Source organism: Dromiciops gliroides, chromosome 2 (genome assembly GCF_019393635.1).
Source record: "Dromiciops gliroides isolate mDroGli1 chromosome 2, mDroGli1.pri, whole genome shotgun sequence".
Lineage (NCBI taxonomy): Eukaryota > Metazoa > Chordata > Mammalia > Microbiotheria > Microbiotheriidae > Dromiciops > Dromiciops gliroides.
In genome coordinates this window covers 527,549,665-527,576,896 of record NC_057862.1, presented here as the reverse complement: position 1 = coordinate 527,576,896, position 27,232 = coordinate 527,549,665, and the positions used below count along the sequence as shown (strand labels likewise).

Sequence of the window (27,232 nt, the reverse complement as noted above, 5' to 3'; positions counted from 1 at the left end):
TTGGGGGACTTCTCTAAGCTACAGTGGTGGGGTAAATGTTGGAATTCTTGTGTCAGCATTCTTAGAAAAAATGGAACCTGACTTCTAGCTCTTAGCATTGGGAGAGGATCCATGTAGTTTGTGAAGGAAGAGGAATAGGAAGAGGGTCCAATCTCCTGAATCATCATATAGCTGGCTAATAAAGGCTTCCTGAATTGACTCAAACCTCTTCCTTACTACACAGTAGTGCTTTTTATGAACAAAGGCCCAATCCATGCTGCTTCCTGACCTTAAAAGTTAAATTGTCTTTCTTTAGGAGGCCAGGCTAAGGGGATGTGAGAAAAAGTCCATCTTTGTGAAAAGATGCAACGTGGTAATGCCATAGAACTGGACTCTTTAAATTTTGCCATAAGAAGACGATTTTGGGGGCAGCTAGATGGCACAGTGGATAGAGCACCGGCCCTGGATTCAGGAGTACCTGAGTTCAAATCCGGCCTCAGACACTTAACACTTACTAGCTGTGTGACCCTGGGCAAGTCACTTAACCCCAATTGCCCCTCAAAAAAACAAAAAGAAAAAAAAAAAGAAGATGATTTTGCATGGGGTTTCTTTTATTTTACCACTTATCCTTTACTAAGCTGGATACTGACCTCTCTCCCTTCACCTCCATCCTCCTTCTCTCTAATTATCTAAATGATATCATTTCACGATGCCAAGCTTCCTGCCTTAAATCAACTCTACCCTCTAAATCTACAAAACATTGTCAAGGTCTCATGAAACTAGCACCCTTACTTCTCTACAGTAGACTTTCTTCTTTTATTATAGAATATAAAGCCAGAAGAGGCCTCAGAGATCATATAGGGTAATCCCTTCCTTTGGTATATGCAGAAAATGAGAATCACCCAGCCCCAGATCCTATCCTGTCAAGAAACAGAAGAGGAAAGAGGCTCAAGATCCCATGTGGGAGGGGGCTGAAACCAACATACACATATTCATGCATGCCTTTTCAATAAGACTGTTTTTGACACTTCAGTTTCCAGCACAAAAATTTGGGGAGAAATATCCATACAACAGTGTAATTGGAAAAAGAAATGCATGTTTGTCTTTGGTTTCATGTTATTGCTTCTCAGAAGAAAGCTTCTTAACAATAATTTTCTGGTCCAGTTCACTACACTCTTTTACTGAAGTTGTAGGAAAAGGATGGAGAGCAGGATTAGGGAATGTACACAATCTGCATTTCACTAAGTTATCTTATTGAATCTACATAGAATCACTATACTGGAAGTTAGGGTTTTTTTTTTAATCCCTTCCTTAGATTTATCTTAATTTTTCATCAAAAGCCTGTCATGGGAATGGGAATAGAATATGCGAAATTTTGCAAATATGCCTGGGAGAAAGAGAGAGAGAGAGAGAGAGAGAGAGAGAGAGAGAGAGAGAGAGAGAGAGAGAGAGAGAGAGAGAGAGAGAAGTAAAACCCTTCAAATCAAATTTGGGAAATATCTCAGAGACTGGCATTTTTTCAGTCATCTTACTAGCATTAGAAACTATCCCTACTGCTTTCCTCCCCTCCAGAGGGGCTCCTTTTTAAAGAGGCACAGTCTGACATTTAGTTGGTCGCCTAATGATTGCTATCCAGGAAGAACCCATGAGCATCTAAGCAGAAGGCTCTTTCAGCAATAATGATTTCATATCATTGTCTTCCCTCAGGGCTGAGACCTCTAGAGTTTCTATTCCTGTCATGTCATTAAGACTCATATTCATTGTGAATGCAGGATCCCAACTGTTCAAACTATCTTATCTTCTATGATAAGACCAAGGAGCAAGCTGAGGAAAGAAGGCAGACAAGTATGAGCTGATGGTCCACCCCATCTGCAGCCCTGAGGAGAAGATTGTAAATATATATGGGGAGTGGGGCTAGAGGCTTATTTTGTTTTTACAAAAACAAAAAAAAAGGACTTCCCCAAGCATATGCAACCAATGTCCTTGAAAGTTTATCATGCCAAAATGGGATTAGGTTTGCTCTACTTGGCCACAGAGAACAAATCTAGGAGTACTTGAGGATTGCTCAATATAAGGAAAAATCTTCCTAACAATTTGATCTGCCCCTGAGTGGAATGGGCCACCTAGAGAAATAGTTGGTTTTGCATTGCTGAAGGTTTCATTGAGTGAATACATGATTATTTCTCAAGGATGAGGGGATTATCAATTAGATATTGTTTGAATAGATGATCTCTGTGGTCCTTCCAACACTGAGATTCTGGATCTTTTGCGACCACCATCCATCTCTACTCTAGGATGGACTTTGGCAGTGTATTTTGGAGGAGAATGATTATGAAGAGGAATAAATGAACTGGTGAAGGTGGATTATTGCTTACAGAAAATACTTCTTAGTATCTTACTAACAGATGTTACAATTTGGCAGCACACTTGGGTTTGTATGAGGAAAAGTAATATAAAATCCAGGGTGATAATTAGTAATGTCTAGTTGTATGGGATGGGACTTCTTTGGGCTGGTGATTTACCTTTTGAACTCTACTTTTATTTACTAAGTGAACCAAAGAATCCCAGAATCCCAGAGTTGCAAAGGACTTCAATCCTATACCTTACTGGAATCCTCTTTACACCATCATCAATAAGTAGTCACCTTTGCCAGAAGACTTTCTACTAAGGAGAAGTCTACTCACTACCTCTTTTGTCAGCCCATTCCACTTTGGGATAGCAATAATTATTAACAGTTTTTGTGGTTGATATTGTTCTCCTACACCTAAGTTAAATATGTTTCTCTGAAAACTCTAGCCACTTCTCCTTTGGCCCTACTTCTCCATAAATTATTTCAAGTGGAAAAACCACATTGACTAAAAACAATAGATAGATAGATAGATAGATAGATAGATAGATAGATAGATAGATATAAAATATATCATCCCCATTCTTGAGTTTTGGAATGATTGGTTCCCTGGTTCTTAGTAGTCTGAAGATAGTCAAGGCCATTACTATGTTGAGAACCCTAAAGACAGATGTTCGATAATAGTCTCTCTCTAAGAGCCTTGATTATCACTATCCACAAACATTTATTAAGAACCACAATGTTCAGAGTATTATACCAGGTACTGGTAAGATAGTGTTAAGATAAGATACAGACACTGTACTCAAGGCATCTACCAAGTAAAATCAGTGCTGATAGGATGCTGTTGAGACTCCCTAATAACTTCTGGATAGGAGCTGTAACGATTGGAATGACGCCACCTGCTGGAGACTTACTGTAGAAGAGTTCCGCCCATGAAGCGAAGGTCTTTGAGGGCAAGACCAGGAGTCTTTTCTTTGGCATCAGGAAGTGACGCGGGCTAGTGGGAGGAGGAAGGAAGAGACTGGCGCTCGGTCTTACACTCTTTCCTTTGGACTCTGGTGGAGAGCGGAGCTAGAAATGTGCTCTCCCTTTAATAGATAGGAATCTAGGCCTTTCTCTCTCTCTTTACCAAATTCTTATTCTCCTTAATAAATGCTTAAAAGTCTAACTCTTGCTAAAGCTTATAATTTATTGGCGACCACTCATTAGATATTTTAGACAGTTTAGCTAGAATTTTAGATATTTTAGACAGTTTAGCTAGAATTTTAGCCCTTAACAGAGCCACATAATCAGAATCTCATATAGTTTCAATGATAGAGGGCATTATCAACTATGTATCCTAATTCCTACTTCCAAAAGACTCCCCAGTCCCCACAATCTCCCTAACTATTGTCTACCCAGCTTTTGCTTTTCTCAATCTCTTGCAATCGGAAGCCAACCATTACCTTCTAAGGCAGTTCATTCCACTTTTGTCTATCTCTACTTGTTAGAAGAAATTAGTTTATTTTTCCTGTCCTCAAGAATATATCTCTGTGTAACTTTTACATTATTCCAAGTTCTGCCCTGTGGGGCCAAATAGAAAAATCTAACCCCTTTTCAAGTCAAAAGCTCTTCTCCAAGACAAATATCCAAGTTCCTTCAAACAATAAGCCTTAAACATGGACATGAGGTCCTTCCCTATCCTGGTTACTCTCCTCTGAACATTTTCCAGTTTATCATTATGTGAGCAGCTAATGTATTAGCCACTTGGAAAGTATCATGAAAATGCAAGATCTAAGATGTTATCTAGAAGGGTGTGTGACCCTGGGTAAGTCACTTAACCTTCATTGCCCCGTCCCCCCCAAAATGTTTAGGCTATAAGATACATAGAATAATTATTTTTTGCTTCTGTGACAGTCATTTATTCATATTACTGGATGTAATCATCACTCTTACAAACCATATGTAACTGAGACTTGCCTCTACAATTTACCTGAGAGGGGTCAATCAACCTCCACTTGAAGGCCTTCACTGGATTAATCAAAGCTGAACATGAGAGTGGAACTTACTATATTCAAAAGTAGTTTGCATTTAGTTCCATTTCCTATCACCCCAACACCCTGGGCCACTAAGAAAGTTCCTAACTAATGAGTACATTCTAACTGTAAGGGAGGGAGTGAGGAAGAAATCTTTTATTTATTTATTTTTTGGGGTGGGGCATTTGGGGGTTAAGTGACTTGTCCAGGGTCACACAGCTAGTAAGTGTCAAGTGTCTGAGGTCAGATTTGAACTCAGGTCTTCCTGAATCCAGGGCAGGTGCCTTATCCACTGTGCCACCTAGCTGCCCCCAAGAAGAAGTCTTAAAAGTCTCTTTGGTTCGAAATGTTTTCCTAGGTTGCAAAAATTTCATCAAATGCTAATGTTGCCCTCATACACAGATCTGGTAGTATGAAGAACAATAATATCACTGTTGTGTTTATGCAGTATTTCTTACAGAAAATAAAATCATTTCCAGCTCCTGGAAAAAAAAAAAGAAAGAAAGTTCCTAACTGCCTTTTGGGGGTAGCCTAACATTGCCCTATGTGTCCCTCAAGGACCATGGTAGATGCTTCTTCATCAAAATTAAGATATAGCTTAAAAAAGTTGTAAGCACATCTCTCTCCCTTAATGTTTCCTCCACTTTTAACCTCTAAAGAAGATTAAATAAAAGTTTTTTGTTTTTTTTTTAAAAAGACCATATGTAAAACCATGATACTCCAAATCTCTCTATTAACACAGGCTCTTTCCTAATGGTTGTAAATTAGCCAAGGGACCAGACTTCTGGAGGAGCATGAGGGCGTATTCATCACTGTTAACTGTACAAATTTGAGAATAAACAGAGAAAGAAATGTTGAAGAGGGGAAGGAGAGCTGTTTCAAAAAATTTAAAAAACAAACAAAGAGGGGCAGCTGGATGGCGAAGTGGATAGAGCACTGGCCCTGGAGTCAGGAGGACCTGAGTTCAAATCTGACCTCAGGCACTTAACACTTACTGGCTGTGTGACCCTGGGCAAGTCACTTAACCCCAATTGCCTCACCAAAAAAAAAAAAAAGAAACAAAACCACCAATTATGATATTAGGCAAGAAACAGAGTGTTCTCTTATAGGTCTACCAGGAATGCACATAGGAGACCCTGAGAAATTCACATTAAATTCAGTTACATTAATAGCCTCACTTAAAAAAAAATGTCACGGCATCTGAAAGTGGTTAAATCTAAGGGACTGTTTTAGCTGTTTGATTACCACAACACCACCAAGTCTCTAAGAATCTGGTTCAATCTGGGCTTGGCTCATTTATACTCAGTACACAGCACCATCATATCTCTAAGAATCTGGTTCAGGGTTTGGCTCATTTATACCTAGTATAATCCCAGTATTATGACTACTCTACAACACTGGTGATAATAACTTACAAAAAGGGCAATAGAAGTAAACTGAAAAATGAATCCTAAAAAGAAGAGTTGAATAGACACTCATTTAATTATAGCATAAGAATATTGTTTGGAGAATCCTACTGTATTTTTTAAATGTGGTGGAGATAGAGGGCCCAGTCAATCTAATTCCCATACCTACAGAGTTAAAGGGGGGAGGAGGGGCAGTAGTGAGTAGGGCTGGATTCTTGTAGCCCTAAGGCGAAGATGAGAGAAATAGATCAGTGCTGTTGTCAGCTCAGCAGAATTTAAAGAAAATGGGTCTTATTTGAGCACCAGCTCAGAATGATAGAACTCAGTTCTATGATAGAGTTCAGTATGAAAATGGGTTTCCAAGTGACATCATAAAGCATAGATGACACTGAGCTGCTATGTAAATGGCCATTTCTTTTTATCTACACCCTGTGCTTAGTTATAGGAACACACACATGATCTCAAACCTCAACAACTTCTGGCAGGGGCAGGAGAAAAGAAAATAGGATACGGCCTTCAGCAAGGTGGCAGAGAGGCATATGCAGGGCTTACTCATTTGTCTGTGGTTTAGAACTACTCAGAAAAGACTACAGATTCGTTAAGGAAACTAAATGGCATTTTCCCCAGGGACTGGTCTTTCTTTAGTAGCTATAGAGCATATCTAGGAAGCTTTCAGGAAACTGAAGAAGGATGCATGCTCTCTGCAACTTAATTTTACTTTCTTGGTGTAATAGATGGAAAAGGGTATAGTTCACAGATCTAACTTCTAGGACAAGCAAGTCCTTTTGCCTGCTCACTTCAGAGTGAGCAGTAATGAAACCTCCTGTTCAATAAGTAAATTCCAGCCTCTTCCAGGGCTAGAGATAGGTGAATAAGCATGGTGATTAAACAAGAGCTCACAGAGCTGAAGGTTTTCTGTAAGGTGCTAACAGTAGGCCCAGTTAGACTTTCAGTGCACCTGCTTCTGGTGAATCCTTTCCTTTGAAAATCTCAGGATATTCTGTTTCCCTATGCTTCAGAATCATGTTTTGTGTGATCCTATTTGGTATATGGCCAATGGATTGTCAAAGGATGGCTACCATGACCTGGCTACAGGACTGGCTTGTAAAAAATAAAAAAAGAGAGGGATTGAGGAGAGCTTTCCATTCTAAGCAAGGACTTGGCTTAGCAAATAGGAAGTATGTTGAGATACATGAGAGGGTAGAGGGCTGTGTGTGATGGTATTGAAAGGAGAAAGCTAAATGTAGGCTCTTTAGATTGGAGTAAAGGGAAAGGGGTTGCTAAGGGGTAGAGTCAAAGCAAGGTGGTACAGGTGAATTTGATGAGGAAGGCTCAGGATTCTGCCTTATTCTTGTTTCCCAATGAGATGTGCAAACAAACAATTGCAAGATGATGAGTCTGGAAGCATAAACATAATTGACTATGATTGTATTCTTACATAGGGATAATTTTGATGTAAAATAACTGTGACAATGAATGTGAGGTGATTTCCCACCCAGGGAATTCCTATTTTCAAGTCTGGTAAACTGACTTATCTGAGATTTTGAGCAAAACCTCTCTGAGCCTCAGTTTCTCCCATCTGTCAAATGGAGATTATAAGACACCACCACCTTTTTCAGGCGCCCGAGTGAAGAATCTAGCTCTGCTGACCTAAGGAAATAACATGAGAGCCCAACTTAGTATAGCATACCGAAAAAACCCATAACAGCCTCAGCAACAACTGACTGGTAGAGCCTTTCTCTCAATCCCTCACAATCCCTGTCGTGCAGAAAGTTAAAACCATTGGGAACCAACAAATTCTTTTATGGGCACAGCTATCAAAATCTGTTAAAACCATCTGTTTCTCTGGCTGTTTTTCCTTCAAGTGTTTTTCCTTCATGGGCTCTTTCCTAACAATAATAAAAAAAAAAGTCTATTCTAAAATAACCAAGATGCTATGACTAAGAATGCCAGGGGTACATATCCAGTTTATGAGAGAAATTGCTTTCTAAAGAGGAATTTAGTTCATCTTGTGTGGAGAAAAAGGCAATGTCTCCACAAATATTATAATTGCAGAAAGAAAATAACCCACCCCTTCATTAAAATGGCATCGGACAAGATTTGTATTTGTTCTCCTAATTGCTGTTGGAATTTACCACAACTGAAAGCTTAAAGCTTAAAGCTTGGAACTGAATTTATCTAGTGAGTGAAAGAGGCTGGATCAGTGTTTCTTCCAGCCTATAGCAAACTCTCTTGCTGACCTTGAAGGGTGGCAGAAGTTAATCATTTGATGTATTTCTGTAGTACCTATCATTTCAGTGTTTCCACTCTGTCTTTGACTTCCTTTGGCTTTAGGGGAGAAATGAGAAACAATCCTCTTCTCTCTCTCTCTCTCTCTCTCTCTCTCTCCCTCCATCACTATCTCCCTCTTTTTTTTGTCACTGTATCTCTTTTTCTCTCTGTGTCTCTGTTTCCGTTTGTCTCTTGCTCTGTCTCTATGTCTGTGCCTCTATATGTCTGTGGTCTGTGTCTTTGTTTCTCCATCACTGTGTTCTGTTTCTGTCTGTCTCTGTGTCTGCCTCCTTCTGTCTGTCTTTCTCTATTACTCTCTATCCCTGTTGATCTCTGTGTCTTTCTGTTTCTGTCACTCTGTCTCTTCATCTGTGTCTGTATATATTTGTCTGTCTCTCTGTCTTTTCTCTGTCTCTGTCTCTTCTCTTTTGAAAGATATGAAATAATTGGTTTTAGTCTCAATGATCTGCTTGAAACAAAATGCATCAATTCATTTGCTCTACCTGAGTACCTTGCCCTTAAGCCAGTGGTGATCTTCACCCATAATCACAGATGGGAAGTTCTACATCTCTGCACTTTCCTCGGATATCCTATAGCCTCTAGAGATTGCTCTTCCCTCCACAATAATGAGAAGAACTTCATAAGCACCCTCACCTACAGCCACCCCCTCTGTCCTATTCTTTGAATCATTTCGGATTCCCTAGCAGGGAATATCTACTCCCTATTGTATATGTCATTGCCATCATATCTTATTTATCTCTCACCTGGCTTCACCTTGGTTGATGGACATATAAATCTCCCAAGAATTCTCTTCAGGGATAGCTCCATGTGGTATGAGTAAACTCACCCCTAAAATAGAACAAGGCAAAAGTTTATTTCCAGGTCTATAAGTTATACCAACATTTGTTGACATGTTGCTGGTGTCCAAATAAAAAAACAACAACAACGATCAATGTCCATCATATATAAGAACTTTGTAAATGTACACAAAGGTCTGTACTACCAGGAGAAAATATTACGAAAAAGTCACACGGGAAGGGAAAAGCTTTTAAAAAATTAAAAGATAAGACTTCTTTTGAAACCAAATAGTTATATTGACTTCTTTTTATAAGAATTGTTATAAAGCCACAAAAAGAAATAGGCTCATTAACTGTACATAAGGATTAATGCTGGATGCATGTTGATTTAGAAAACCATATATTAATATTATCTATGTTCTGTTGTTTTTTTTAACCTATTGTGTTAAATATTTCTTAATTCCATTTTAATCTGGTTCTCCCTACACTCTGGAGTTGTTGTAGGCCACAGTGTTGCCTGTGATTGCATGTTTGACAAATTTGCACTCGGCTATGTATCAAAGAACATACCAAGCTGGGGAATGAATCAGTTCTTTAGTCTCCATGAATATTGCTCAAGAATTCTGCCTATAGGAAGCTCTATATCCATTCAATTTTTGAATTCTTCAGCTAAAATAGCCAAGAGTTTGATCTGTGACAAAACCATAAAAGCTTTGCTAAAAACTGTGCAAAAATGGTCATCTAATTTAAGGAAATATTACGATGGGGGTACTAGCAAGAAACACTTCATTTGTATATTCAGTGGAAGGCTATCAAGCCTTTCAAATGGAAAAAAAACAACAACATTGCAAAAAAAAAAAAGGGGTGGTCATCAGCATCAAAAAAACATGCATACACATACCTATACATGGCTCCTACAAAGTATCATCCAGAGGCTATGTATTCTCTAAAAATTCATATCTAAGCTTATCCTACAAGAATTCTCTTGGATTTGGCAACAGAAACAAGTATGGGCAATGATTACTACCATTACTTAAGTACTTACTTAGTATTTTGTATGTTCCTTCATTATCTTTTCTTGGATGCTTTAAGCCAAATCTTTAGCCTCAGCCAAGAATTAAAAGTACCTACTCATTAACTACTACCCAGTTCAATGGAAAATGGAAAACTCCAGGAGCCTCAATATAATATAATGCAAAATAATATAATGCCAGGATAATCCATACAAAAAAACAATCCAATCCCCACATTATGTAGTATTTTGATTTTTCTCCCCAGCAAAGAAATAAGTATAAGGGAAGGGTAGAGATTCTCATTTTCTTTACTATTTTTTTTTAATGTACTATCTCATTTGTAAGAAGAAATGAACTGGTTAAGCATTAAAAACAACTTTGCAAAATAAAACCTTGTGGTGTCTTCCTTTCCTCTTTGAATAATGTAGCTCTTACCTTTCATTCCATTAGAAGCAAGGCAACAGCACAAAAAACCTTTCAGGTTGGTGATTATAATTTAAATCCAGAGATGGCAGCCTTTGCTAATACACTCCTATCGGCCTGTTAGCCACTGTATAGTCATGCAATCTGAGATTCATTGCAAAACAAGTTATTTGTGATTCATATTTATGAGTATTATTCAGTAACATGCTAGTTATCATCAGTACCTTTCACTGGTGCTAAGAATGAGGCACATTTAAATCTTGCTTACATCTTCCTAGCAGAGAGATCCATTTATAAACCAAACCTTAATGTCAACAGTGTCAAAAACTATAATTGCCATAGTTAGGTGCCTCATTTTGACTTCCTTCTTCCCTGTCCTACTTTTCTTTAAATGCAGTTGCCAAATAAAGTGGCCTCCATCAAGCCATATCCCTTGTTGTTATGTAAAGTATAAAATACTTAAGGTAGAGATATGACATACTACTCAGCCATTAGCTCTTCTCCATTTAGGTTGACCTAGAATTCTCTTTGTAATATAATCCTTAAAGTTGATTTACATAGATCAACTCTCCCTAACAACAGGGCAGCTCAATCTATTGGTGTTCTGAAAAGATACCCCTGTTATCCATAAATGGTTGGTTTATCATGTGAGTGCAGAGGTAGCAGTCTCTTATTAGACAATGCGTTTAGAATTCTCCATGGAAAAGGCTGTTTCTGGGATTTGTTTCCTCTTTTAGGCCAATGGAGATTCCAAGCAGATTCTCAGCACAAAAAAGAATATCAGCATGCTAGCATGTACATGTGCAAGGGATATATGCAGAAGGGCCTAATATCTTGTTTCATTGAGTTAGACACTGCTATTTTATAATCTATTGTAAATTTGCTTTTCAGACATACCTAGAGGCTAAATGAGAAAGGCATAACCAATGAATATTCTTTTTCATAACAAAATGTCTCAAATGCAGGTAAAACAAAAACAAAACATGGTGTACCCCACAGTATTCTCTAGACCAGACTTCTCATAATTGATGAGGTTATCTCTTCTTGAATAACAAAGTGAAAACTTTTACAAAGTCTATGCACTACATAATTCCCAGCTTAAGACTGAAGTGTCATTTATATTCATTCTGAAATTCTGCCTGAATTTAGAGATCCTAATGGGGATTTTGAGTATTTTAGATTTATCTCAATAAACAGTTTTATAGCTGAGAGTCAGCACAAAGTAGAGGGTAGAACCACATGAATCCGGAGGACCTGTGACCAAAACCACTTCAAATTAGTAGTTGTATGGCCCTTGGGAAGTTTCTTATCCTATCAGGCATATGTATCTTCCCCTTTAAGAGTAGAAATTTAGGAATAGCTTAAATGACCATGATGCATCAATCAATTCAATGTATTTTTTTGAAATCTATAAAGTAAAGAAAATAGAAACAGTAGGATAAAAAAAATTTATTTCAAAATAAATAAATAATTGCTTAGAAATATTTGTGTTTAAAATTCATTTACAAAGACAAGAGATAGCATAATAAAAATATTCATTAAAAACTGCATCAATTAATATACCCAGGCCTTATTTTAAAATGAGGATGATAATATTTTTACTAACTCAGGACTCTTTTGAGGAAAATGCTATATAAATGTGAGATATAATTACTTTCTTTCAGCCTCCATATCCATCCTACTAAAGGCACAAGTTTTTCATGGTGGTAAATGAAATTAATAGAATATACCTTCTATAGAAAAAAGGGCTATTATATAAAGATTTGCTTTGTTTCTTTCTTCTTTTTCTTTTTAAAGTCAATTGGTATTGATTTGCTCAGGGTCACACAGGTACTAAGTATCTAAGGCTGAATTTGAACTCAAGTTCTTCTGACTTCAGGGCTGGTCCATTTGTGCCACCTAGGTGCCCCTGCTTTCTTTCTTAAGACACCAATTGATAATGATGCTTAAGTCTCCCAAAAGAAGTTTCCACTATCAGTGTCATTCCACAAAATTCTAATAAGGGGAGTATACCTTCCTCATAAACAAATAAATGGACATATTTCTCCCTCCCCCAAAATGTATAAGAACTGTCCTTTAAATAGCTTTTTAGAGTTTACAAAATATTTAGTTGCCATTATATAAAACTATCAACATTTAAGTGCCATTTTGCATGACCAACCCCCACAAAGAACATGGATTATTTTAATTCTAATCCTTTTTAAGATCTGAGACATAGATCAGTATTCTTCCTTGCCTATTGGTTACTATGGCCAAATGGTAGCAATTATTCTAGAGCTCAAACCTTTCCGCCTTCACTTAGCAAAACTTGTCCTCTAAAGATATAAATACAGCCCAATTGTGATCAATTGGTATGATCTTTAATGACCCAAGATGGTCACTGTGCTACTTTGAGGTCTAAGAGGAGGACTTTAGAGGAAGAATGCTGAGACAGCCTTTGATTTTAAGGAATAACAATAACCTAAAAATTAGCATTCACATTTCATAATTTTGCATAGCAAATGCTTTCCAAAGTATGAGAGGTTATTCTGCCTTTTAAGATAAAGTTTGGGAATATAGATGAGAAAAATCCCATTTCTGTATCGAATTGTGTTGCATTGGCTTAATTTTTCAACTGCTTTAGAACCTCATAGAATATTTCAGTCAGTGTGACATAGTGGCTAGAAAGTTGCACATAATGTCAGGAATATGAGGTCAATTGGTGCCTTGGACACTGGCTATGTGACAACAAACAAGTGATTTATCCTCCCTAACTCTCTATCTCCTTATTGGGAAAAGAGGGCTTATGATAACTATGCCACCTACTTCATAGGGTGCTATGAAGTTAAAAATGTATGGCCAAATACTTTGAAAACTGTAAAGTGCTATGTACATGTTAGTTATTTTCATTTCTACCTTCTAAATCCTGAACTTTCCTTCTTATTGCCTAAACCATTCTTGCTATGCCATATTCTTCCAAGTGTTTAAGTACCCAAGTGTCTTGTTAGACACTTTGAAAACACTCCTTTCATTTAGTGGAACTGTTTTGAAATCAAATCTTTGTCTCAAGTGACTCTCTGAGAAAAGATCACTAGACTCCAAAGGTGTCCAATTAGTTGGTCTGGTGGCAACAGGTCAGTGCTGTTACAGATTTCATTTCACAAGATAAAATGTCTGATGCCAAAAAAAAAATAGTATAGTTTTACATTAGTTTTGAGAAATCTACCACAGAAAGGTAGGCCTAACGACCTCTATCTGATGCTAAGTTGGTGCTTAATAGCACTTTCAGTTGGGGTGAACTTTCTTTCTTTCCAGCAGGTAACGAAGCAAATATTCAGTATACTTCTTCATGTTCTGAGTCAAAGGATCAGGAAAGAGTCTTAACTCCCTCTCCTTGGGTCTCGGACTTCTGTGCCTTAAACCATTGGAATGTGATTCATAAAGCATTGATCTCAACTCAGAAGGATCAAAATGTCTAAACTATTAAGAAGTTTATCCTTGAAACAAAACAAACAACCCCCCCCCAAAACCCATCAACACAAACCCAATTATTCCAATAAAGGTAGCTCCAGAAATGAAGTCTCTATCCTGAACAACTTCATACTATATCCCTATCTGTACTCATTAGAATATGATATCAAAGCAGTTGTTGGGTGCTTGGCTATGTTTATTATATTAGGTATAAATTTAATTAGATTTTGAGTGTTGTGTAAAGGGTATTCAGTCTTAGTTATATTCCAGCTTCTTAAACTCTGGGTCATGACCCCATATGGGGTGGTATAATTGAATGTGTGGGTCATAAAAAAAATTAGCAACAGAAAAAGGTGATGTATATTTATTTTATATACCTATATACAAGTGGGGGTCATATAAAAATTTCTTGGGTGACAAGGGGTCACAAGTGGAAAAAGTTTAAGAACTCCTGGTGGTACAATAGATAGAGCTCTGGGTCTGAAGTCAGGAAGATGAGTTCAAATATGGAGTCAGACCCTTACTAGCTATGTGACCTTGGGCATGTCATTAACCTTTGATTACCTCAGTTTCCTGGAATATAAAATGGGAATAATAATAATAGCACCTACCTGTCAGGATTGTTGTGAATATCAAATGAGAGAATATTTATAAAGGGTTTTTGTTTTATTTTTTTCCCAAAATGCTGGCACAACTTATTTTTTTATTTTACAGTTTTCATTTATGAATTTCTTGAATTATACCTCTGAAAAATCAGGGTTTTGAAAAATTCCATTGTGTTTCAAATTGATTATACCTTTAAATCCAAATCACTCTGGCTTTCATTAAATAACCAATAAGAACCCCCAGACCAAACCTCTGTTAACTCATTGTTTAGGTTCTAATGGCTTAGGATAAGTACAAATAGCAATTATTTTCTGTTCTAGCCCAAAACCTTGAGGATCTTCCCCTCCCAGATTGATATTTTTGTAATGGCAAATTAGGTCATCTTTTATCTCAATTTTTATCTAGCCTTTTCTCATTTCATGGGTGTTGCCTCAAAGTGACACTAAGGGCCAACCCCAATCATTTTGACTTTTGTCTTGACAATGAAGTTTAGAGAAGAGAGTAAGGTGATGCTATTGGTCCTTTTCAAGGATAAAGGGTGGACAACAACACATAAGTGGTGCTATATAAATGCTTCTTTCTTTCTTTCCTTCCTATTATTTTCATGTTTGAGTGTTAGAGAAAGATATTCTTTGCACTTGCTTCTAGTACTTTGGGAAATTAAATAAAAAAGTGTTTAAATTCTAGGGACACTCTATATTCCCCAGTTTTAATTGTTAATCTAGTTATGCATAATCTTTCTTCCTTGTGTTTATATTCACACAGCTAAGGAAAGTCACCTAAGTGATGTATGTGATAGTAGGGCTTCCTTTAGCCTAATGTGTTAGATTAGACAACACTTATAGCTCTCAAATCCTATGATTTTGTGATTCTTTGATTCTGGAAGAGCAGGGACTATAACTCTAATCTTGGTTCTGCTGCTGACTCAAATGGATTCTTGGTAACTGTTTCTGCAGCTTTGTTAAGGGGATAATAATAACCTCAACAATAGTAATAAATTACACTAACAATCTCATTTGAGCCTCCCAATAGCCCTTCAAGGTAGGTGCAGGTATTACTCTAATTTTACAGATGAAGAAATTTAGATATAGAGAGATTAACTGACTTGACTGTGTCCACACAGCTACTACATGTTTTTGAAAGGTTTGGGACGTAAGTCTTCCAGATTACATGTCCTGCATTTGCTCTATTGGCAACATTATCTAAGACAACTGACTTGGGATCTTGCTCTTGGACTCTTAGGATCTTGCTCTTGGCATCTTACTGGAATCTTTGCCTGCAATATAGAATGTGTGAATAGAATGCTAAAATCACAACACACCTGTATTTGGCATCACTAAACGTCCTCCCAGATGGCCAAACACACCAGTGGTCCTCAGCTCGGTTCTGGTGGGGAGTGATGAGAGATTCTGAATGTAGGGGGTTTTATTCCTGGGATGTATTGTATTAAAACCTCTGGTATTCCCATGGGGAAATGTCCCAGAGTGGGTCTTGCCATGGTATTCTGCTCGTTCTGATACTCCCAGGGAAACCATGAATGAGCTCTGGACTTTGACTTTGATGTCTGACAGTGGGTTAAATAGTGAAGACTCTGTCATAAGTTCCTTGTCCAGGGGGTCCTGTAGGCAGATGGGCCCACTGTAGGTACGGCTCACTGTCAGGTCAGGTTGCAAGGAGGAATTCAATAGGAGCGAGTTGCCTGGCAAGAGAAAATTGATCTGTCACTCTGAAACCACAAGACTTTTACTATACCACTTTACATCTGTCTCTACTAAATCTGCACAAACCTTTACATATCCAGAAGTTCCTTCCAACAGATCAAGCTACTCACATTAATTCTGGGTAATTGGAGAAGGAGCAACAGGCTGGTCATTAGAGATCAGGGGGTCTTTGAAAAAAAGAGAATTGGCTCTATCAGTAAGCCCTTCCAAAATGGGGAGTGGGGGGAGCAACAAATGTTTCTGGCTCTCTTTCAAGCCAATAATTCAGGTATTATTATTGTTATTATTTTAACTGGAGAGGAAAAATGAAAATAAAAAGGATCATTTAAAAACACAGCTCCAGGAGGAAAATAACATCTGCTCTTTTAAAATGGCAAGAGATGACAGAGCATGATGATTTGGCAGAGTTGTTTACAACTCAAAGCTTCATCAGTTCCACAGGCATTCACCTGGGACAGTGGTACACTACAAAAATTGGGTGAAGAAACGTAACCACCTGTGACCAGATCAGGATTGGGGCAGATATCATCAGGTCTAGATAGGCTCTCAGAATTCAGTTCTGGAGAACTGCCCTGGTATACTACTGGATAGGGTGTGAAAATGCACATGATCTTACTAAGATAAATCCATGCATCTCATGAAGGGGAGTAAGGACATCCAGAAAACCCTAGATATCTTTATTTCTGCCTCAAAAAAGGGTAGAAAGCCATCTTTTCACAAAGAAAAAAGAGGAAGGGAGAGAGAAAGGCAGTAAGGAAGAAAAGAAAGAGGAAGGAAGGAAGGAAGGAAGGAAGGAAGGAAGGAAGGAAGGAAGGAAGGAAGGAAGGAAGGAAGGAAGGAAGGAAGGAAGGAAGGAAGGAAGGAAGGAAGGAAGGAAGGAAGGAAGGAAGGAGGGATTGAGGGAGGAAGGAAGGAAAAAAGAAAGAAGAAAGAAAAGGGAAGGAAGAAAGAAGGATGGAAGGAAGAAAGAAAGGAAGGAGAGAAAGAGAAAGAAAGGAATTGGAAACTGTCATCCATCCCAGTTCAAGAATGTTTTCAAAGCCAAATATTAAAAGGAAATGCCGTGATACTGTTTTGTGATGAAGTAATTTCATGTATTAGTAAATAACAAAATAACCCTTCCTCCCGGTTCCCAGACTCTCCCATAATACTGTTTCCAGTCCGTCAATGTGACATCTTAAATTGAAACTGAGACCGCATTAAACAATTTTCCTTTGGGGCCTGACAAAATTCTTCAAAGCAGGATATTTTGAAAATGCTGCAATTCCAGGACAAAGTATATCAGCTTCTAATGTGTTTTTCCCCCATTCTCTCTTCTATTGTCATAATTTGTCTGAAAGCCAGCAGGACACCCATAACCCCGACTTCTTTCACCCCCAGTTCTGATGCTCTCAGAAACCAGAATCACAGAGGAATATGAGCCAAATGAGATGAAACAATGTTGTAGATCTAAAGACTGCTTGATGCTTCCTTTCTCCTGCTTGAGGCTGTTGCGGCACTTGGGCCCTGCCCAGGAGTCCATCTCAAACACAAACTCATTTGGCTGAATAGAGGTTGGAGCCTTGCTTTTTCTCAGTGCCTTTGTAGGCAAGGAGAGCTGGCCACTGACTGAAGAATGTTGGTCACAGTTTTAAATGAATAGCCTCTAGCAGGGTCTGGTACTATCAGTGTTCCTGGTTTTATTGTTATTATTTTTAATCTGAAATTACTATCATCAGAACTTCGCAAGTTCACGTTTTTATTATTATTTTTTTCAGATAGTTTGTCTAATGACCCTCTCACTTGATTTTGGGGAAGGGAAATAATGAGACATTTCTTCCAGTTCAGACAACACTGAAATGGAAGATGACTTTGGTTTCAGATGGAAATGGACTGTTATGTGATGCTATCTGCTAAACAGTCAGCTGACAACTTGTCTAGAGCCCAGGAAGGGATGGTTCACCAGGTTAACCCTTATCATCTCTTCCCAAAAAGCTATTTATCTTTAGCCTCTGGGCTCTTATATTTTATTTAAGCCTTCTCAATCTTCACCTGCCAGGGACCATCATCACAGTATTCCCCAATGACACATGAATAGTGTCCTTTTTTCATAAGTGGAATTTGGAATTATATACATACTATGTGGATGGTAGAGAGGAAGTGTTAATGAAATTTTTAGAAAACTGCATTTTAAAATAATTTTTAAAGGGGCATAAACATCAACCCTCACAGTGTAAAGAAGTGGAAAGATCACAAATTTTGGAATTTTGAAGATCTGGATTTGAATTCCAGTTCTACTGCTTCCTAATTGTGTGACCCTGGCTAAATTATGTGTTTAGTAATTGACACCACTGGGATTTGATTGTCAGTCTTCTGACTCAATGAAGTATACTTTCCTCTAAGTTTCCTCATGTGTAGAATAAAAAGGGTTGGGAATTACTTCTGAATTGAGCTCTGAATTCTATGAACTTCCATGTTTTTCAAAGAATCATAATTCGCAGAAGTGGGACAACTTTGTCATTCTGTGTGTTAGTGTGATAAGGTTTCAAAATGGCTATAAAATATAAAAAATACTTAATTTTAAAAATTCATTATAAATCCAAATGCCTGCAAGAGCCAATACATGAAGCTTGGAGCACCTTTCATTGCAAAGAATCATAATAAAATACAGTGTGGAAGAAAAAAATGAGACCTTTTTTTCAATTTGATATGACCTTCTTGCTTAACATCCCAGTGTCCCCTGGGTCTTTCCTCCAAACACATGTCTTTTTCTCTACTGGCAGTTTGTGCCCTAGTGGGATCATCAAATTTGGACCTGGATGGGATCTTAGGGATAATCTAATTGATCTGCCTCATTTTATTGATGAGGAAAGAGGATTAGAGAGGGGAAATAACTTATTCGGGGTCACACAGGTAGTAAATACCATGATTCAAGCCTAAAACCCTCCAGTGCTGTTTGTACTATTCAATGTTGCCTTCCTTTGCTTATTCTGTACCAGAGGGGCTCTTGGCACTCCGTAGAAGGAAAAACAATGATACTAAAGAGGAAGAACAAGGCAAAATGTCACATCCATGAGGAAGAGACCATTTGATTATCCTAAAATAGTATATATGTGCATTTATGTATGTATATTATGTAGCTCATGTATGTATCTATGCATGTATTATGCATATGCACAAATGTATATACATATGTGTGTGTGTGTGTGTGTGTGTGTGTGTGTGTGTGTGTGTGTGTGTGTGTGTGTGTATGTCTAAAAACTGTTGGATGCTTCCCTTCTCCTGTTTGAGGCTGTTGCAGCAATCAGGTCCTACCCTGGAATGTCTCTCAAATACAGATTAATTTGAAGGAAGGGAGAAATGGAGAGAGATACATGTATACATGTATATGTGTGTATGCTTCATTCTCATGAGTCCCATTAGTTCCAGCTTTGACTCAGGAAAAAAAAACAGTCTTCTACTTTGGATATAATTATGATTTTGTTTCAATAAAATAGATTTTATTTTACCTACCAAAAAAGAAAAGAAATGGAAAAGTTTGTTTTGGTGATTTGGAGATAGTTGAGAATTGGTTAAGACTGAGGATTCCATTTCCTCCATGGACAAATGACCCATCATAAGACTTGTAAAGTTCATTCACTTTGTTAATGTCACCTTTAAGAATTCTTTTATGGGAGCCTAGGCCTTGAGCTAATTTGAATATGCTATAGGGATAGAGAACTGGATTTGTTATTTCTTTGTCACAGGGAGCTCCCTGGGGAGGAAATTGCTTTTTCAAATAAATGCTGTCACCCTTATCTACATGTTAAAGCTTTAAAGAGTAGCTTAGAAAACTGAAAAACTGAAGGTTTTCTTGTTGTTGTTTTTTGCCCCAAGTCAGCCAGCTAGATTGTGTCAGCAGTAGGACTTGAACCTGGATCTTCCTGGTGTTGAGACTAGCTCTCTATCTACTATACTATGCCACCTCAAAATATGATGTTTAGAAGCCACAATTGCAAATTGAGAAATGAACAAATGATTAAGTTGGTCATGGCTCCTTAGTTCTTCATCCTTGGCAGCAAGTTCACAATTTTGCCTGCTCATACAGTGACAGAGGACACTGAAGCACACTGCTAGGAGCCTTGTCTCCTAGTAGGTGATGACAATTTGGTGGCTCCTCTCAGTCCCAACAACGATATTCACACAAGAGCAGCAACGTGATCCGAAGCTCTCATGGGAACATAGTCTATGGCTCTGAGGAGGACTTGTCAGGAAGGCCCCCGTCGCTGACCTTGACGGACTGTTTTGAAGTTGAAGGTCTGGAAGCCACCTGTCAGTGCAGAGGAGTCAATGACGTCCACGCCGTAGTCACTCTGGCTCCGTCTGTAGAGGGTCACGCCAACAACCAGAACTGCCACTGCAATGACCGCTGCTCCTAATCCCGAGTAAAGAGCGATGTCACTGGCATTTTCAATGCCTGAAAGAAGAGAAAGAAAAATCTTCTGTTGGCACGTGTGCAAAGAAGAGTACCCTGGAAGAAACAGGGTGAAAAGGAACAGGGCCTCTTGATTCTGCTGATTAGTGTAGAAACCCCAGAGAAAATGAGAAGCACAAGCTTAGCTTCTTCAATACAATAACCATATTCCTGACATGCTTGGGGTAAATCAAATAGCTAACAATGGAATCATATTTTATTTAAGGAAGCACTTATTTGAAAGAACACTTCACTGAATCCTTTTCTGTAAAATAAAGAATCCCTTTGTAATGCAAATAGTAGTCCCCTTACTATTTGGCCCTCTAACTCTGTCATATCTGTGTGATTCTGAGCAAATCAATGCTGCTCAATGGACCTTAGTTTCCTCATTGGTAAAATCAGAGTGCCGGAGTAAATAAATGATCAAATATCTCTTCTAGCTCTAAATGCTTTGATCCTAAAATATTCTTATGCTGTTTTCTTATAGTGGAGTAGGGAGAAGATGGGAAGGAAAGACTATTTCTGGGTACATATACACATCCATCCATCCATTTATCTATCTATTCACACATGTATATATGTGTGTGTGTGTGTGTGTGTGTGTGTGCGCGTATGTGTATATATATGTGTGTATGTGTATATGTAAGTGTGTGTATGTACTTGATTAGTGTAAAGAGTAACAGGACATTTACATCATAACCCTGGAGAGGAAGAAGATATCATTTAGTATGTGAGTTGAGATGACAGGATTTAGAACTAAGGTCCTTAACAACTACTATTCAAACCTCTCACTTTGTAAATGAAGAACCAGTGGTCCAGAAGGGAAAGTGACCTGGTAATTTTTAGAGATTTAGTCCAATCTGCTCATTTTATAAATAAGGAAACAAATTATAAAAATTTTGGCCAGGTTTTCCAATTCCAAATACAATATTTGTTTTTCTTTTCTCCAGCCCCTGGCCTCCTCCCACCACAGGGATACATAGAATCTCCCTGCCTATTGCTATGACTGTAACTACTGAGCTAGAAGGCGAAACATCCATTACCCCATTGTGCCAACAACCACTACCCTAAATCCTTCAGGCTTAGGAGGCCATTGAAATTTGACCTCAGCTCACAAACTATAACAATTACTTTTGTGCTAGAATCCTTCAGCTTGAGAGGATATTGGAGCTTTCAGCTCAGGGCACAACCATTGCCTTTATTTGAGAATACCAGCAAAAGATATATATCTTTCAATGACTCATAGGATCACAGATTTATAGGTGGAAGAAAACTTAAGGGGGTCATCCACTCTGGCCCCCCTCATTTTATGGATAATGAAACTCTATCTTGAAGGATGAAGGACCTGTCCAAGGTCACACAAGTAGGAATTGGCAGAGCTAGAATACAAACCCAAGTAATCAATGCCAATTCAAACATTTGTTTCCAGTGGGCCATGTGAACTTATCGACACTCTCATATCACTGGGGAAATTGTAAAAGGAGTTCCTGGCTCTAACTAGAGTTCATGGTTTATTTTACAAGTGCAACCTTTATAAGAGATTGTTTGAGATGACGTACTCCCTATCATCTCCTGGGGTGGAGGTGAGATATTCTCTAAAGTAAGTCTTCCCCGCCCCCCACCCCAAAAGTCACAAACTTTAAGTTGAAAGCATAGGAATTTTATTCCTTTCTCTTCTCACCCTCCAAAAAAGTCTAGACTCTCTCAGCCTTTTCATTAGACCAGTCTCCTAGCCCCCCCCCCCTTTTTTGTGCCATGGACCCCCCTGCAAATTTGGTAAAACATATGGACCGTTTCTCAGAATATTTTTAATCATATTTGAAAATATGCTAAATTTCAGTGATAGCTTAGTGAAAATAAAGCTGTATATGTATGTATATGAGTATTTATATATTCCTAATTCAAATTCATAGACCCCCCCCCCCTTGAAAAGTATCCACAAGCACTTGGGATAATTCTTTGGAAACTAGGTTTAAAACCCCTAATTCTAGACCAACTACAGACCTGAATTCCATTTCTTAAGCAGATCCAAAATGGCTCTTGCAACCCAACTTACCTGATTCCACCTTGCCCTGGACTACGGTCTCTGAAAGTAGACATAATCTTGGAAGGTGTATGGAAATATAAGGAGGTAAGTGCCACCTAACTACATAATTAATCGTTTTACAGATTACTTGGTAAGTAGACTTAATAGGACCAAAAGTAATTACTATGTCACCCAAAGTCTGACTTAGTGGATAAAATAAACCCATCATATATTTACCCTGTAATTGTATGCCACTTACTATGCATTTTACTGCACCCTAATATGGTACTTATGTTATCAAATGAGCAGCACTTGGCACACAAGTAAAGTGAATTTATTTTAAACAAAGTCAGTGGCCTGTAAAATAAGGTGTTACCAAATTAAGAGTGAACGAGGAATTCGAGCAGAACCAATTTCGTCATAGGGCAATAAACAGAAAAAAAAAAAAGTACATTGTAGAGTATACAAGGTAGTCAAAGGGAACAGGAGCTATGAGAGCAGTGGCCTATTTGGTGGTGCTTTTCCCATCCAGAATAGCCTGGAAAGGTGAAGGTAGCAGTAAAGGGGATGGGGAGGAATGGGACCCCTTCAGTCTTGTTTCAGTATAGGACTGCATAACAAAGTAGTCTGAGTAGTAACATGCAGGAAACCTAGTTCATAGATTCTCAAGTTAGATGGGATCTTACTGATCATGTGGAGCAGAGGTGTCAAACACAGCCACAGGCAGCCCACAACACTCCTAAGTGTGGCTTGAACAAGATTAAAATGTAATCTGGAACTAACAAAATAAATGAAAATATAATAAAACCAAATGTCAATATGTGATTTTCTAAGTCAATATATGGCTGATTGGTATCCTTGTGTATGATTTGCTGTGCCCTCCCTCTGTCCACCCCCGCCCCATTTTTATTTGACTTTGACACCACTGATCTAGATCACACCTTAAACTTTTTCTACTCACCACCCTTTTACACCTGAGAAATTTTTTGTGACCCCAGGCATATAGGTATATAGAATAGGTATACATAACCATTTCCTGTTGCCAAATTTTTGTGATCCCCACATTCAGTTACATAACCCCATATGGGGTCATGACCCCCAATTTAAGAAGCTAAGCTCCAGAACAACTCCTTTGTTTTACAGAAGAGGAAACCAGGGCCAAAAAAGAAAGGGGAAATTATTTTCTCAAAGTCATAAGGAGAGGAAGAATCCAGATCAGAACCTGAATCTTCTAACTAAAGATCCAATACTCTTCATTCTTCCATGTTGTCCCTTATTTATGTACCCTAGTGCACCCAGAAACACATTATAAGGTCACTCTGTGAGGTGGGGGAACAGTTTCCCCCTGTTTTTGTTCCCTCTCCTTTGCTTCTTCCCCTTTCCCCAAAGCTATTACCCTCTGGATGAGAAGGACAAGGACACAGGAAATAGAACACATTAAGACCAGTGAACTGACTGAAAAACTGAAACACCCTAAGCCAGAGGCTGAGGACTGATAAGGGCAATTCAATGGAAGCACATTTGTTAGATTATTTCCCTTCTCCTCATTCTTTCTTCCAAATCCTTGGGTACTGCTGACTCATGATGCTGACACTCTCCGAGGCTATATGCAGGGAGAACACAGCTGGGTCACAGCTGAAAGCATATTGACAACTAGACCTGGTGAATGCAGCTGAGATGTCTAAGAGGAAGAATCAAAAGGAGCTTCTTACTTCCCAAGCTTCAAGGCAGGACTGGCAAAAAAGAAAGATTATCAAAATTTAGTGACACTTGCTTATTGGAGCCAACACCACTAGCCAGAACCAGCCAAAAGACACAGAGACAGAAGCAGTTTTTTTTTTTCCTTTAGCTGTCTCTAATGCCCCAAATTTGTGCCCACCCTATTCATGCTTTCTTTTCCCTCGGGGGTCCACCCTCTTCCCAACCTAGACAAAAGCTGCTTCTGACAATGAAGCAATAGACAGAACAAGCAGAATGAGATGCGCATAGTCAATATGCAAATTTGTTTTGCTAGACTATGCATATATAACAAAGGTTAATTTTTTTCTTTCTTTTTTTCAGTTGGGGGAGTGGGAAAAAGTGAAAATAAATGCTTGCTAAATTTTAGAAATAATAAATGATATTAATGGTTTTTTAAGGGAAAAGGAAAGGATTTCACAAACTCATTTACTTTGAGGTTCAGGTGATTGATAAATTAGTTTTTATGAGATTGCATTTTTTAAGAAAAAAGATGTTTTGCTTATGGTATAAAAATATGGTCTGCTGGGAGGTAGTCTGGGGACAGAAACCACGGAAATATATCTACATAGGCCACAGTTTGTTCCAAAGGCTGACCCTACCACCATCCATCAAAGCTAGAAGTCATAATATCAAGCCAAACTGAGTTTTTCACATAGCAATGATTCATTGCCTCATGATACTGTAATAATATCTATCATTTACATGGCACTTGAATTTTGCAAAAGCTGTATTCCTAAACAATGCTGTGAGGTAGGTGCTATTCTTATCATTCTTTCTGATTTTTAGATTATGAAATTGAGTCTGAGAGAGATTAAATGATTTGCCCAGAGTTACACAGCTAAGTGCCTGATATAGGATTTGAACTTGTCTTCCTACCTCCAGGTTCAACCCTCTTACCCACTTACCCATCAGGCTGCTCTGGAAAAAAAGAGACTGATGAAACTTCAAAAATCCATGATGTACAGAGGCAGGTAGGTGCAAAGTGCATGGAGCACTGGTCCAGGAGTCAGGAGGACCTGAGTTTAAATCTGCTCTCAGATACTTACTGGCTGTGTGACTCTTGCCAAGTCACTTAACTTGATTGCTTCAAATAAAAAAGAATCCATGATATGGTGGGAGATTATAATCACATCTTAATAAATCATCTTCATGATATTCTGTGACCAAAATAAAATGTCATCTGATGACTTAGAACTGTGATGACAAGTTTCTCTCTATTTAGCCAGGAACATATTCCATCTGAGGGCCAGTAGTAAGACTTAATTAGAGGTAATTGCTTACAAATTCGACAATGGTGATGACAATGAGGACACTGACAATGACAGCAGAGTCATCTTGTCTGGATTAGCCCTGCAGATTTTGGTGACTCCTTTAGCTAGATTATTTTTTATGAACCCAGAGTTTCAGTATTTAAGAGTTAGAAGTGATTTCAGCAGCAAGCCAGTCAACACATATGGTAAGGGCATTCCCACAATAGTGCATATAATTGACAAGTGGTCACCCAGCTTACTTGAAAACTTCCAAGGAGTGTGAACCTGCCTTCATTAAAGGAAGACTATTTCACTTTAGGAAAGTTCTAATTTTTAGGAAGTTTTCCCTTATAACTAGACTAAATTTGCCTCCTTGAAGTTTCTGCCAACTACTCCTGATTCTACCTTCTGGACCAAACAGAGCCAGTCTAATCAGCCGTACACTTAAAGAGGGTATTCATGCTCTCCTTATCTTCTCTTTACCAGACTGAACATGCCCAGTTCCTTCAAGCAATCCTCATATGATAGAAAAGTATTTAGTATTTCCTCTAATTACTGTAATCATCACATTTCTGAAGTTTATGGGTATCATAGGCAAAAAAGTGCCTGGGCATCATTGATGACCATTCTGCTACCCATAAGTGTTCACAAAACACAAATATATTTTCTTTCTGCCTCCATTTCCTCATAAATATAATTATTTTTGATTGAATATCAGTGATTATACCAAATATAATTACCATGTCACCCAGTGTCTAGTATAGTGGATGAAGTAAAAGAACCATGTATTTACCTGTAATTGCATACCACTTCTGACGTATTTTGCTGGACCCCAGTATGGTTCTTATGGATAGAAAGATACTTAGCAAACAAGAAAATTTTATGTTACTAACATTTAAATGAAATGAGTAACGAGGATGAGTAACCTTGGATGATGTTAGGTCTATATTTAGGAAAAATCAACCAATAACAGAAAACCTACTAAAGAAAAACAAAATAATTGTGTGGTTAGAAAAGTTGGTCCCTTTTCTATTTGGGGCCCCATTTCTTCATATGAAAAAGAAAAGACTTTTTGTCCCAAATGGGCGGAGAAAAAAAATATAGAAAAAACAAACAAAAAATGGGCAGAGAAAACTTCTATATTCCGTGTAGGCCAAACCTTCTTTTCCTTGTTCTTAATATCTAAGATGGTTATGGCCTGTATTCAGAGGTGAATCATTGAGAGGACTGGAAATTTTGCACCAAGTACCTAAGGGGAGAATCTAATGTTAGTGGTTAACAGAAGCAAAAGCCATTTAATTTAGTGGAAGAAAAGGATGAGCTGCTAATTATTTCTAAATGAAGGCAGTACAAGGTAGTAGAAAAAGAACCTGGGTCAGAAAAACTAGATTTACATCATGGCTAATAGGATCATATATTTATGGCTAGAAGAAACCACAGAAACCAAACTAGTCTGAACATTTCAGTTTCCAGATGAGGAAAATGGGCATACAGAGGCCAGGTGATCTGCCCAAGGTCACTGAGGTAGTAAGTAGCAGAGGTAGAATTCAAACCAAGGTCTTGATACTCCACATCCAGCAGTCTTTCTGCTATATATGCTGTTACCTATGTGGCCTTAGGTAGCTTACCTTATTTTTTATGGGCTTCTCAGTTTCCTTATTTATAAAATGAACAGAGTGAACTAAATCTTGAAAGCCCCAAACAATTCAATATTTTAGGACACTATAAAGGTTTACTATATATAAGACAATAAGCC

General features: G+C 38.1%; 1 protein-coding gene across 6 annotated transcripts in view; it reads right to left on the bottom strand.

Annotated features, from left to right (window-relative positions):
* The window catches only part of UNC5D (unc-5 netrin receptor D), an 821,905-nt gene that overhangs the window by 86,448 nt on the left and 708,225 nt on the right, over positions 1–27,232 (bottom strand). For 4 of the 6 annotated variants that reach the window (XM_043988293.1, XM_043988295.1, XM_043988297.1 and 1 more), the window contains 3 exons: positions 20,278–20,463; positions 15,629–16,006; positions 8,783–8,867 (listed from right to left, as the gene is read on the bottom strand). In XM_043988293.1, the coding sequence (XP_043844228.1) occupies positions 8,783–8,867; positions 15,629–16,006; positions 20,278–20,463 (649 nt within the window). The remainder of the gene's footprint in view (positions 1–8,782; positions 8,868–15,628; positions 16,007–20,277; positions 20,464–27,232) is intronic. The other 2 variants (XM_043988296.1, XM_043988299.1) reach the window with 1 other exon arrangement.